The 14,499-nt window shown below is 36.9% G+C and overlaps 1 protein-coding gene and 1 long non-coding RNA gene across 7 annotated transcripts; one reads left to right on the forward strand and one right to left on the reverse strand.

The window, feature by feature from the left end:
* Positions 1-3,367: 3,367 nt before the first annotated feature.
* LOC127524462 (uncharacterized) lies at positions 3,368-9,409 on the forward strand. Its single transcript, XR_007933056.1, has 2 exons — positions 3,368-6,385; positions 6,571-9,409. It is a non-coding gene; the product is annotated as an uncharacterized LOC127524462 (long non-coding RNA).
* Positions 7,464-14,397, reverse strand: erlin1 (ER lipid raft associated 1). 6 transcript variants are annotated; one of them, XM_051915948.1, is made up of 12 exons: positions 14,279-14,397; positions 13,234-13,361; positions 12,671-12,752; positions 12,415-12,461; positions 12,234-12,295; positions 11,999-12,148; positions 11,757-11,830; positions 11,605-11,663; positions 10,859-10,950; positions 10,688-10,777; positions 10,526-10,605; positions 7,464-9,961 (listed from the first exon to the last, which is right to left on the reverse strand). In XM_051915948.1, the coding sequence occupies exons 2-12, from the start codon at positions 13,338-13,340 to the stop codon at positions 9,737-9,739; spliced, it is 1,068 nt and encodes a 355-aa protein (XP_051771908.1). In that variant the 5' UTR covers positions 13,341-13,361; positions 14,279-14,397; the 3' UTR covers positions 7,464-9,736. The 6 variants fall into 6 exon arrangements, with proteins under 6 accessions (XP_051771908.1, XP_051771910.1, XP_051771907.1 ...); XM_051915950.1 differs by having other exon boundaries at positions 14,291-14,394; XM_051915947.1 differs by having other exon boundaries at positions 14,223-14,367.
* Between the last annotated feature and the right edge of the window lie 102 nt (positions 14,398-14,499).

Here is a 14,499-nt window from a genome sequence, read left to right on the forward strand (position 1 = left end):
ACAGTTGTTGATCATCTTCCTGCATGAGTCTATCCAGTGTATGCAAAAGTATCAACACATCACATTCTCTCTTTTCCTGGGGGGCCATCAACAGCTCCCTCTTTTCACCACAGGCTATTCTTTATCATAAAGTCATCAGACGGGAGACCTGTAATTTAAGGGTTTCCTTCAAAAATGCAGATTTGGTTGCAGCCGCTCATCCTCTCTCTGCTCTTTTTGGCTCAAGGAGTTCACAAAGACTTTTTAGAACAGTATTTGCAATCACTTTGTGTCTCTCTCATGAGGCATGTGTTTATACTAACATCAACCCCATGTGGAAACTTCAGACCAAATGTAAACAGTTCTGCAGCAAAGTTGAGAGTGGAAAAAAGCTTTCTCTTTCTATATGTAAGAGATTATTATAAATTACAAATAATTTCTTATAATTGAGTGAATATTGCTGGATGTATCCTGAAAAAGATATGTTTCATATGGAAATAAATAAAAGAAGCTGATACTCTGAGCCATAAAGTTCTCAGAGCTCCCTGGTGACTCAAGCTGAGCTCTCAGAGAGAGTCCGGTGGAATTTGGGGGATGGATCTTTGGGTGGTAAAGCAGCATTAAAGCTCTCTGAGTCACACTGAATTACAGTCAAAAGCATGCCTGAACCCCTCAGCATACAAACTGCATATGAGGCACACTGTGAGAACGTCTGGAACGGGAGTTGTTCCCATAAAGAGAGAATGAGTGTGATACTCTCTATAGTCTATGTCTCATTTTTAAGACCATTTACAAAAGGACAGAGTATAAAAGAGTCAAATCCAATAGAGGAAAAGTAAACTAAAGTACTGCAGATACTCCCCTTCAGAGGGCTTTTCCAGGATTGTTCAAATTAAAGGGCTTACTTTTCCACTACGGTCAGCTTCAGGTGAGCATGTTTAGTGCTTACACTTCAGTTTTTTCACAACTAGTTTTAGAATCTATGTCAGGTTTGGCAGTGGGTTCCGGGTTCGGTACACGTTGGGCTCAATCGACAGCAATTGTGGCATAATGCTGATTACCACAAAAATTCATTTCAACTTTTACCTCCTTTTTTACTTTAAAAAATAAAAAGATAATGGTAGGCCTGTAATCCTACCACTAAAAGTTCCTGTAATTCTCAAACTGAAAGTCTTCACCCCTGTGGTTGAACTGCCGAGACATTCAACCCAAGCATTCATTATGACAATTTATCAACATTTGGAAGGTTGAGATCATCAGGTCAAGTAAAGAAGTGTAAAACGACATGACAATAGTGTTGTTTTGTTTTGCACACAGTGAAAACAAACAAAACTCAAGGCGTGACGCTGCACAGCAAATTCATAAAAATCTGATGGTACAGTTCCAGTGACAGAGTTCAGACGTAAGGGATAGCCTTGATTACTATCCCAGTGCATCTGTTTCTATTCAGACTAACATGACTGTCTGAAGGGTTTCTTTCTTTTATGTTGTTTAAATGACTCTTGGAAGATTAATGAGGGAGGAGTTTGAAATGCAATGAAAACCACATGGTAATCAAACCGACTGAAAAACATTTAAAACGTTCTGTAAATAAAAATGTCTTTTTATACCAGGTAATTGGCATGTTTATTGTGTTTTCCACCCTACATTCACTTCTTTTCTCATAGGATGACTGAAGATGGGAAAGAGATCCACAAACATAGTTTGGGATTGATTTGCATGGATGTTTCCTTTACGTCCCTGCTGTATATAACTGCAGATGTTCACATAACAGAATCTGTGTGCTCTGTTGAACTTTTTGCCTGTGTAATCTGCAAACAAGCTGTCTGCTGTCATCAGAGACATGATCCATCAGTGAAGATCTATTAGTCTAAATGAGATACATCCTGGCCAATACATAAAGACAAATACTTTACTGATTACTGTTCTAGTCATGACAGTTCCAGGATTGGAAATGCTTAATTCAAGTTTCATTAAACTTAAAAACCTTTAAAATTGTGCCAATCTTGAAATTAACCAGTTCAGGAGTTAACTGATGACAAGTATGGGAACAATCTTAGAGTAAAAAACAGAGTGAGCGATAAACTCCGATTTCAGACAGGTGTTATCAGGGAGAGATGTTAACCCTGTGACACACCCAGGGGTAAAATGAGACCTCAAAGCATTGCTTTCAAATCTTACAAAACAGACCTGCACTGAGTCAGTATGAGTAAGTGGATGTGCAAGCAGCAAGATAACTGTTCTTCCCTTTTCAAGATAAGAGAACCACACACATATTGCACATTAACACTCACCAAAACACTACATGCAAGTTAAAACACACACACACACACACACACACACACACGTTGGGTTTTCATGTTTTATGGGGACATTCCATAGACTGTATATTCTATCCCCTAATCCTAAACAGAAAACTTTCTGTATTTTTACATTATTAAAAAACATCACTTATGAATTATAAGCTGTTTTCCTCACTGGGAACAAAATGTCACCACAAGGACAAGGATTTCGAATATTGCCCTCAAACACACACACACGCAGGTTTGTTTTGCTATCTTAGTACACACAGTGATTTGCAAAACACTAAACACACTTCTCTACATTAGACACAGAAATCTAACATTATGTCACTTCTTTGCCATTTCAAGACACTGCTTTCCAAAATACCACACATATAAACCAATTGATCAAACACAGCTGTCAGGTGTGAAGACACTCAGGTGCTTAACTGTAAACTCAACAATCAGGTGCATAAAAAGGCAAAAGGTGAGTTTATGTGTCTTCAACTAAATGGAAGGCAATGTTGCAATAAGAGGGAAAAGGAGAAAAACATCATTTGGAATCATTTTGAATGTCCCGGGCCAACCTGGTGTTAACATCACAATATATGTTGCAATTATGCAGAATGGGGTCCTCCACCAGCATGCCAACTTAGGCTCTTACAACACAGCCACATATTCACATTTTAGACAGAATGCACAAAATCGTCACAGCAGAAGACCATATGGATGCAGAGCAGATGAGATACATTGTCATATGGGATGTATTTCCACCTATCTGCTCTGGTCCAAAACTGGTTTCATTAGCATCCACAGTTTTCACTCCAATACATCCCATTATACTGTCCCTTTCATAAACCCATTGAGGAGGTTTTTTTTTTTTTTTTTATTGTTTTTTTTTTTTGGCAGGGAAGGTTTACAATCTCCAGGCCTGTGTCAGGATGTGCCTCATTCAAGCCATGGAGAAGGCCTGACCGAACTGATGCAGGATCTGTGCAAGGATGGATTCACCTTTCAAGAAGATTCTTCCCTCGCTGTCTTGTAAGAGAGGACTTCGCCTGTGATGTGGATTAAGTGCTATGGCCAGATCCAGCTAGGTGAATAGATAATGTATAGTATGTTTACTGTAGTATTTTCTGTACAATATTGTCAGTTTTTTCAGATTATTTTTATGTATTTGTTGTTGTTATTTACTGTAATTGTAAACTGTACTGGATACAGTATTTTACGTTTGTCTGTTGTTTGCTGAGCTAACAGTGTTATGCACACTACTGTAGTAGCATGACAACTGGGACATGTTTTGTTGTGATTCTCCATGTTGACTGATTTGGGTATATGGAGAGAAATCAATTATATTTTCCTCAGTCTGCAGCATTGGTCTTGTGTAGTGTTTGGTGAACAATTGTATAGTTGCACTTTCTCTGTGTACTTCATTTACAGTACAGTAGAGAATTAGACTTGCTAAAAGTGTTTTAGGTCAGCAACAGCAGTGTGTAACTGGTTCAAAAATATTAAAGTCATATGAAATGTGTGTGTTTCGTATGGTAACAAAATATTGTTTTTATAAAGTTGTGTATAGTTTTGACAAAAGTGTTCCATTTTGCAAATGATCTGAAGTGTTGTGCTACTTTGGTGTAGGGTTGTGTTAATTGTGTTTAGTGTTTTGACAAACCGGGCCCTGTTTTCAAAATTGTGCTTAAGCAATCGTAAAAAACTGTAAAACTAGTGTGGACCTGTCAATGTCCTCACTAGTGAATTGTGAAAATATTTCACAATTTAAGTGGACATTTGGTTCTCACAAGCATAGACAAAAAAAAGTACACATACACACACAGGTTTGTTTTGCTATCAAAGTGAGGACATTCCATAGGCGTAATGGTTTTTATACTGTACAGACTGTACACTCTATCCCCCTACACTACCCCTACCCCTAAACCTACCCATCACACAAAACATTCTGCATTTTTACATTTTTAATAAAACATTGTTTAGTATGTTTTTAAAGCTATTTTAAATATGACTCATGAAATGTCATATTTCATGTTTATGTCGTAATAACAGTTTGTGTCAAATTTGTGTCCTCATAAATCACACACACACACACAATACAGTTTGGGGACATGTTTTCTAAAGAAGTCTCTTATGCTCACCAAGGCTGATTTATTTGAGCAGAAATACTGTGAAACTGTAATATTGTGAAATTTTCCATTTCAGTATTTTTTAAATTTATTCCTGTTATGGCTGTGAAAGCTTAGTCATAACTCCAGTCTTCAGTGTCGCATGATCTTTCAGAAATCATTCTAATATCAGCTATTTTCTGAAACACTTCTGATTCATATTACTCGAATTGTTTGCTTTTCTTATGATGGATCCTAGGCCTTCAACTTTTACTCAATGTATTTGAGATGTCTTTACAATAAAGCCTGGGGTGCTTTTAAAAAAATCAAAAATTCACATTTTTTAATGGAATATTGCACTATTTATTATAAATGATTTATCCGTGCACATCACTATTTTAAAAAAAATTATGTGCATGCCCTCAAAATCTTTGATCAAGATAACTCTTGCAATGACATCTCTTCTCTTCTCTGATGATGTTTCCTGGCGTGAGGGCGGGACAACCTGTTACTCACATGAGATCACGGCAATAGCAAACAATGATACAAAATCAAATCAATTCCCGATGGACAAAATCAAGACTTGCCCAATTTTTTTTTTTTTTTTTCTTCATAAAAACATATATTCCATAAAAAAAATAAAAATAATAATTCTCCATTTTGATTTCATGCTTTGTTTATAATGAAGATGATGTTTTAAGCTCTGAAACTTGTAAATTGTTTTAATGTTCTTATAAGTCAGAAGGAAAATGAGGAAATTGTTTTTTCATGTCATGACCCCAAACTTTTGAACGGTAGTGTGTGTATAATGCAAAATTCTTTTTTCATAACCAGTATTTGCTATATCTATTCTGTTAAAACCACAGTGTGGTGTCATGTGTCACAAAATCAGATTTGGACATGTAGAAATCCCCTTAGATTGGCCTGCATTATTGTGCTAATCAGAGCTGGTTGAGAGAAGCCAGGCTTATCATCTATCATGTCCTTACAGAAGCTGCCCCATGACTCCCTGGTAAATTCCGGCAGCGAGACACTTCAGGGGATGGAGCAGGGCGATGAACCAGACTGAACACAGAACACAATTGTTCAGGCTGCTGCCAGTAATTCATAAATTTCATCATGGTTGTCATGGGAACAGGCTGTCTCTTACGCTAGAGTCCCTCCAGCCAACTACAAAACCTGGGCACGGCCCTTCCTGCTATGATTGTGTAGGCAGTTCACAGATTTGCCATCAGTTCTACAGAACCAGAAAAAAGAAAGAAAGAAAAAAAAAACAGTTCTACTAGCACGTGTCCTGCTAGGATGATGGCCTAGTTTTTCTTAAAAAAAAAAAAAAGATTTAAAAACATTTGTGGACATTTCATGGTCTAACAGTGCACATGTGGCTTATTTTCATTCCATTTCAATGAACTACGGAAAGAAAAGTTGGCCACCATCCCTGTGCTGAGTAAAACTGTGCAAATGATGTATCCTGTATAAGTCATTTGGGAGTCATTAAAATCTTGCTCTCTGGTGAACTTGTTTTAACATGACTTCAGAGTCAGTTCTGTTCAGTTAATAAAAATTCTATTTCCATGAGTAAACAATATTTAAATCAAATAAGACTTAAGGATTAATAATGAAATCTACACTAATGTTTGCTTGACAACCACAACATAAAAAAGACTATTGGGCTGCATCCAAAATAGCATACTTAAAGTAGGCGGAACAAAAGAAGTATGTCCGAATTCACAGTACACATAAAAGAGTAGACAAAAAGTACCCATCTTTACTATCCCATGAGGTCACAGGAGAGGATTTGTGGCAACTGACGGTGTAGGGTACATGTGACAAGGGCAACGTGATACTACACACATTCATACTATAAAGAACATACTTTTTTTTAGCAGTCGTGAAGTAATTACTTATTCAAAATAAGTACTTACACAAGAGAGTATGCGATTTCGGACGCCTTGTTCTCTTCACCTCCATATTAGTCTTGGTGGAGTCACTTCCTTTATATCATTGGTGAGTAGTGCAGGAAGGAAATATGTGGTGCATCCTGAACACAGTGCATTTTTAACAAGCACATTTTATACAGATTCATCTTCTAAATTCATCTTCTAAACACTTTAATTGAAAGAACAACATTCCTTTTTATCCAATCTAAAAGTCAAAATACTAAAAAGAATTTTAATTTCACCTTTATTCAGGAACAGGAAATATTCTCTGCGTCTGGGGATTGACTCAGTCTGGTGACCAGATCTAAATGGTTGATATTTACTCAGGAGGCCCTGGGGGAGCTCAAGCTTCTGTTCTCTCTTTAAGGTCAGCTGGAGACATGGACCTTTTTGCCCACTTCCTTGAGTGACTATTTCCTTCATTTGTCTTTCTTCCACTCATGCCCTGTTAGTAAGTGTGAGTCCTGCATCAAAAAAGTTGAAGCAGGCTCATTTGTTACTTGGAGATGACACTTCATGACATTTCCTGTACTTGGACAAATACCACTGACTGAGACATTCTGGGTTTATTTGCAAAGCAAACATTAATATATAGGTCATAACTGCCTGCTGTGATTATTCATCAAGTGGTTGAGTTATTTTTGGATAACTGTATGCATCAGATTATTCCCAAAACATGAAAAAGTTGTTGTAAGATTGAAGACAAGAGTGACTTTTGTTTTAAATGCCAACAATGTTGTTTTAGGTTACACACCTAACTCTAAATATCAAATACCATATCAAACTTCAACTTGTAACTCACTGCTGTAGAAATGGGTGAAAAAAGAGTGAGATCTTTTCACTTAGACTAGTAAACAACCACCTTGAACTTTACCAACCACTCTAGCAACACCCTGACGTCATGGTGGCAAGTTTTGCATCCACTTACGTTTTACATTTCACAGTTAAGTTCTAACACGAGATCTAGTTCTTTATTTCTCCAGGAAAAAAAAAAAAAGCTCATATTTAACGCACTTAATTCATGACACAATCTATGACATTAACCCTTGTTGTGAAACACTTCCTTTATAGGACATGACGTACGCTTCCTTAATGTGCAAGGCAAAAATATTATGAACAACCGCAATTCCAAAAAAACCCAGTCATTTCATGGTATCAAAATAGGTTTTATTTCACAGAATTGAACATTTGTCAAAATTTTATAAATTTTGCATATAAATGTTTTAAAATTAGGAGCTTAAATTATGATGACATAAAAAAGTGACATTCACAGAGTGGGTTTATTCCAGGGCAGTCAAGTTCTGTCCTCTCTCGTTTAATCAACCATAAGAATCACAGGGATCATATGGATAAAAAAATCTTTTGAGGCAATTAATCTTAAACCTTGAAGGAAAACACTGAATGAAGTCAATTTAAGAGGAAAATGGGAGAAGTCGCTATTTGTAGAAGGAACATTCAGACTAACTATATTGAATGCTTGTCTCTTTAATCGATAAGTATGAAGAGGATGTAAAAACTATGTGCTGTGTGACAGATTCACACAGACAACATGACCTTACATTTGACTCAGATGTCTGTGAATTGGTCAGAGGTTAAAATGTAAGATACCAAAAAAAAAAAAGCAGGTCATTCAAGTTAACACACAGGTCTCTTTTCCTGAGAGATAGTACTAGTTGACACTATTCAAAACTTAGTTTAGATGGTTTGATTTAATGCATTGTTAATATTGGCGTATGAAAGCAACTTAACCTTTTAAGAGAAGCTTGGCCACATTTTTGAGTCATTTAACTCTTTGTTTTCCAGTCTTTTGATTCCTGAAGATCACTGGCTTCCCCTAGTGGTGAAATTCTAATTAAGCTTTTGAGGCTTCAGGTCAACTCAAGTGAAAATCATCATCTGGCTCCCAACATGCATTAATATGTTGTTAGAATGTCTGATTCATCCATCATAATGCTAAATTTCTTGATAGTGCCTAATAATACAGCAGCCCTTTTTGTAACCGAATTCCCTTTGAAATAAACTCCTTCCAGTAATGACAAAACAAACAAGCTCAACTAAAGGCATAAAGGCATTTTCAGTCATAAAGGAACTGACTATATATTATCCAACAGCTGTCCATCTCATAGCTTTTCAAAGGCTGGAGCCCCGGAACAAAACATTAACATCTTATGAAACTTTATGAAACCCATGCTCAGTGCCACCCTTTCCAACAATTCAACATCATTTACAGAGCACCCACAAACTAACAAGCTACACAATACTATACCAAACCCACTATTTCTTACATTACATGAAATTAAATTCACACCAAGTATTCAGGTGTCAATGTCGTAGAAAAAGTCTTCATAAAGATCAACAAAAATCAAGCAGGGATCATTTTAAAACAAGATCAATCTTACATACACACGTAAAAGATCTCTGCAGTTGTGGCTGAACTAAATTAAGATTTGAACTATAATGAAGTTAATGATGATGGAAATGAGGACTTTTCTAAAGGGGTAGATCACCTAAAAATGAATATTCTGACATAATTTGCTCATCCCCACGTCGTTCCAAACCTGTTAGACTTTATTTCTTCTGTGGAACACAAATGAGATATTCTAAAGAATGTTTTAAAACGTTTTTTGTCCATACAATGAAAGTCAATGGGGTCCAAGCAAAGTACAATATTGGACCCCAATAACTTTCATTATATCGACAGTTTTTTTTTTTTTTTTTTAATACTGTATCCTTGTTCCACAGAAGAAAGATGGTCTTACATGTTTGGAATGATGTGAAGGTGAACAAATTATGACAATATAAATTTTAGGGTTAAGTATCCCTTCAACAATATATAAAAGAAAGGGAGATGACAAATGTTGGCTACAAAGTGAGTCTCATCATATTGTAGCTAATAAAGCCATTGCCTTTGATCTCAATTAGTGTGATGCCTTATAATTCCAGTTATGTTAAAGACAACACAAAGGTAAACCTCAAAATGTTAACATACTTCACATAGATGCATCTGCATCTAACAAATAATTAGCATGGATTTGTAAAAGAGAATCAAAAGTTGAGAGCAAAAAAAAAAAAAAAAAAAAAAAAAAAGGGGGGAAAGCATGCTAATGTGAGTTGGGGAGATTGAGGGATTTTTTTTATATTTGAATCACAACAATTCAACCTGGAAATATTCAGTAGCACAGTTCCATTTTTTTTTAGTCCACAAGTGACTGCTGGAAAACCACAGGCTCTGTGTGTCAGTCTCTTCAGCTAACTGACTCACAGCACAGCTAGCCAAGCACCCAACCCCACTGCAGTAGAAGAGTGAAAAGCATCCATGTCAGCATGCCTCACAAGCACCCATGCCCCACAAAGAGAGAGAGAGAGAGAGAAAAAGAGAAACAGCTGAGGAAGAGGGGGTGGACAGCTCTCAGGCCCCTCAGTGGCCTTCTGTGGCTTTGGGCTTGGACGCTTTCTTAAGACTCTCTTTCAAAGTCAAGGACTCCAGCTGCTCCGCCAAATCTGCCGCACCCTGGCCCGCGGCTGGACGGGAGGCACTGTTGTCTACAAACATGTTTGGGATTTCCTGACCGAAGTAGATCTTGCTGTTTGCAGCTATGGCCTGATATTTCATCAGTTCCAGGTACTCTGGTGTAAGCTTCAGCTGTGGAGGAGGGAGACAGTGGTCTGATAAATGATCTGAGCACTTCCTGTGTGGAATCAACTCTACTGAAGGAATGTGTGAATGTGCCTCCATGTGTTCAGAGTGGACACTAGCACCACCATGACATCAGCTACAGCCTCTTACAGTTGCTTTCTTAATATAGCTAGGTTGAAGGATATTTGAGCTTTGTGTAAGTGGAAAAAGTGTGGAATTCCTTCACACAAAATCTACTTTATTATGTGTTTTTTGTTTACTCTATGTAATTAACAGATTAGATTGATCGTTTACTCACTAAAAGTAACAAACTTACTGTAAAACCAGTCCATGATTTACCGATTAAACATTGTGTAAATACACCTAATAACATTTTAAAACTTAAAAACTAAAAACCAGCTCTTCCAAGGATTTCTCAAAATAATTGTTATGGCAATAAATTAGAATGTTCACGTGCAAAGGGCATTGAGCCTTTCACCAATTTCATTTTTTTTTTAAATAAATTAAATGGTTATATAAATGGATATATATATATATATATAAATAAATAAATAAGGATTTTTTTTTTACCCTGTTGGCTTCAGCAAATTTTGCAGCAGTATAATATTCTGCATCTGCTCTTGCCTTCTCTCTTGCCAGGAAAGCAGAATCTGTTACAAACAAATGAATGTCTGATGAGCAACACACTCTGTGTGACATGTGCTGTAAAAATTCTCTGTAGATAAAACAGACCTTCAATTTCTGAAATCTTTTTCTCTGTTTCCTTCTCCATCACTTTTTGTTGGAAGTGAATCTCTGCCACTTGAGCCATTTTCTGAGCCTCTGTAATGAGAGCAACACACAAGATGAATGAGAATAGAACCCTGAACATGATCAGCATTATTTTTGGAAGTTTGGACTCACCTATGATAGCTTTCTTTCTCTCAGTTTCAGCCTCTTTCTCCACAACTTTCTGCGTCTGAGCGGTGATAAGCAGCCTTGTCTTCTCTGCTTCCCTGCAGATCATAAAAGAGAGGGAAAATTTGATTAAAACAATAGATACATGTCATTTTAAACCTGTTTGGCATTAATTTTTAATGTGGAGCACGAAAGAAGATATTTTGAAGAATGTTGGCAACCAAAACGTTTCGGTGACCATTGATTTCCATTGTATCGACGACAAAAAGGCATTTCTCAAAATATTTTCTTTTATGGTGAACAGAAAATAAAAGTTGCGCAGGTTTGGAACAACATGAAGGTAAGCTCTAAGCAATGATGAGAATTTGATTAAAACAATAGATACATGCATCCATGGACAGTAAATCAAGATGTCTGAAGATGTTCAGTACACTACCAATCAAAAGGTTGGGCTCAGTAAATTTTTTTTGAAAGAAACTACTTTTATTCAGCAAGGATGCATTAAATTGATTTAAAATGTAACAAAAGTTTCCTGCTGTTCTTTTAAACTTTCTATTCATCAAAGAATACTAAACAAAATGTATCACAGTTTCCACAAAAACATGAAGCAACAATGTTTTCAACATTGATAATAATAAATGTTTCTTGAGCACCAAATCAGATTATTAGAATGATTTCTGAAGGATCATGTGACACTGAAGACTGAATTAATGGCTGCTATAAAAATAAATAAAAATTAAATATTTACTCACATTAGCTCATAGTTTCTTCTGATTGCCTCGGGAATTTTAGGTTTGGTGACTCGCACAGCCTGCAATATATCATGTGGGCATGTAATTCTGCTGAAAACTGAAATCCCAGAGTAAAAAAAAACAAAAAAAAAAAAACAGAGTAAAAACCATACCTGAATAGTGAGACCAGGAGCCATAGCATTCAAGTCCTTCTGCAGCGCAGTCTTTAAGTTCTCATCAATTATGTCTGTCAAACAAAAACACCACAAATGCGAGTCTATGACAAACGTTCTTCTAGTGAGAGGGCACCAAAGATGAAACAAATGACACAGCAGAAACTTCAGTGCTCACATAAACAACTGAAAGTTCACAGTATACTTGGCAGAATAAATTGTTTGACATATAAGTGACTCACCGAACAGCTCTATGTAGACTTCCTGTAGTGTGTGCACACTGCAGAACTGGTTTAACTCATGGTGAATTTTGTTGAAGATTAGCGTCTTGTCATAGTCTGCAGTGTAGTTCTTCACTATGTCAACCACTGTGGAGAAAAAGAGCTTTTTTTCTGTCTTCCACAGAAGAAAGTTATACAGGTTTCAAAAAGAGAAAACTTTTCATTTTTAGGTGAACCATCACTGTAAGACTCTTACCTGCTGATGGAACCAGCATGTTGACCACTTCAATTCTGTCAAAATAGATCATGACACCCCCACTGTGGAAGACAGAATTTTCATTCAAGAGCCCCAGAAAATATACCGCACAAAGTAATGATGGTTATTTAGTATATATTTTAAGTAGGTTTTTAGGACATACAACAACAGGAAGGTTTACCTGGTTCCGCAAGGCACGTTTTTTATTTCATCAGTTTGCAAAGTCGTCTATAAACATGAGAGAGAAAAAAAAAAAAATCAGCATCTTCAACAAAACATTTAAGAACCTCAAAAACCCACTCTTGTTACAAGTCAGATAAAATTATCATGATAAATAATCAATAACATTTACAGCTGTAATAAGAGCAATAATTAATTTATTATTAGGCCAATTGTTTAAAAAACACACACACACACAAAAAAAAACACATTTGTACCTGCACTGATCTGTATGAAGTGATGAAAGGCAGCATTATATGATAACCCGGGCCATTAGGAGTTGTCAACAAAGCTCCTCCTCTGAAAAATAAATGGTAAGACACATGAACTGTGATAATGAATGACACATATAGCACCAATTCAATTTGCATAGACATATTACTGCTACCATTAGCTGTGAAGATACATCATTACATTCTCATGTCATTTAAAACCTGTTTGGCATTAATTTTTATGTGGAGCACGAAAGAAGATATTTTGAAGAATGCTGGCAACCAAAACGTTTCGGTGACCATTGATTTCCATTGTATCGACGACAAAAAGGCATTTCTCAAAATATTTTCTTTTATGGTGAACAGAAAATAAAAGTTGCACAGGTTTGGAACAACATGAAGGTAAGCTCTAAGCAATGATGAGAGTTTTCATTTTCAATGATTGAAACACAAAGTTAACTGACCAAGCCTTTTCCCCAGCCTACATCTAAATTACAGGTATTTTATGAATTATTAACATAAGCAGCATAAAACCCTGGATATTTTCAAGGCAACTTCCTTAAACTCACCTGTAATACACAGCTAAATGTCCTTCCTCAATCTTGTGTATGGAAGAATGAAGCAGAATGGCCATCACACCGGCCATTGCTGCAACTACTGCCCCAACATGTGCCATTGTCCTTCAGCCAGCGCTCACCTGCGGAGAGACAAGTTTGTAAGGGAAAGCTGAGCTGATCCTTAGAATAAACACACAATTTAGGTGACAAATGATCAGCTTATAACACAAGCTAGGGCCCTGATTGCAAACATGTAAGCAGATCAGCCTGTGCTGCAGAACCTCTGAGCCCATATACACACACAAATAATCTCTGGAGAACTGCACAGCAAACCGAGATAACAGGTTTTCAAAGTCCATTAGACTCACCCACAGCCCCCACACACGGAAGTAATGTTTCCAAATGCAAATGTGCAATACAAATATATACAAATTCATTCTTATGGCCACGTCCGACATGATTAGTGACAGTGAGAGCTGCATAACCCCCAAAGCTATTTTAGGGAAACGAGTGTCAATCATAAGGCTGTCAGTAACCATTGGAGTCTGACTGCGTTTCAACACCTAGCGAGATGCCTACCTAGACAGCAAGTGCATAAGTGCAGCTTTTTGTTCGAATGCGCCTATAATGGTGTCTAGGAAGGCAAGTCAGTATCTTTTTAAAACACAGCCTCTCTATTCCCTGACCTGGCTATACATGCTAGCTACTTCCTCAAATGAAGTGTTGACTCGCCCATACTACTGTACATGGCACAAACTGATATGAATGAGCGTAATCTGTCGGTTCACTTGCTAAAACAACCGTTACAGTCATTCACGTGATCTAGACATTGTACAAGCCACCACATCACTCACACATGACTACATTCAAGCTAACCCACGCCCGCGGCTGGCTGGCTAAGCTAATTATTTGAAATGTAAGCAAACCTTGTGGCAAAACGACCTTCTGTCAAGTTAAACGACATATACGGGGGGCTAATAATAGCCACAGTAAGCATTTACCGATCATTCGTTTAGATAATGGACAACGCTGTCCTTTCACTTTCGCAGGACATTACTTTATTACTCACGACGCCGTGTCCAACATTGTAGGTTGGAAGGCTCCCACTGAAACGCTTTGTGAATCCGATAGTGATTTCCCTTTCAAAATCTGCTTCAGATACACCTTCAAAATAAGAGTCACCAGTACGTTAAAAAAAAAAAACAGTTGAGTTTAATCCTGGGATAAAACTACGTGCACATGTCGTAAAACTTAGAAACAAACAAATAATTTTATTAT

This window comes from Ctenopharyngodon idella, chromosome 13, assembly GCF_019924925.1.
Source record: "Ctenopharyngodon idella isolate HZGC_01 chromosome 13, HZGC01, whole genome shotgun sequence".
Classification (NCBI taxonomy): domain Eukaryota; kingdom Metazoa; phylum Chordata; class Actinopteri; order Cypriniformes; family Xenocyprididae; genus Ctenopharyngodon; species Ctenopharyngodon idella.

Excerpts from the sequence above, each read along its gene's own strand:
- erlin1 (XM_051915948.1), bottom strand. The coding sequence starts at position 13,340 with ATGGCACATGTTGGGGCAGTAGTTGCAGCAATGGCCGGTGTGATGGCC. Across the intron at positions 12,753-13,233 it reads CATTTAGCTGTGTATTACAG|AGGAGGAGCTTTGTTGACAA; the intron begins GTGAGTTTAAGG and ends TTTATTTTTCAG. Across the intron at positions 11,664-11,756 it reads CTCCTGGTCTCACTATTCAG|GCTGTGCGAGTCACCAAACC; the intron begins GTATGGTTTTTA and ends GATATATTGCAG.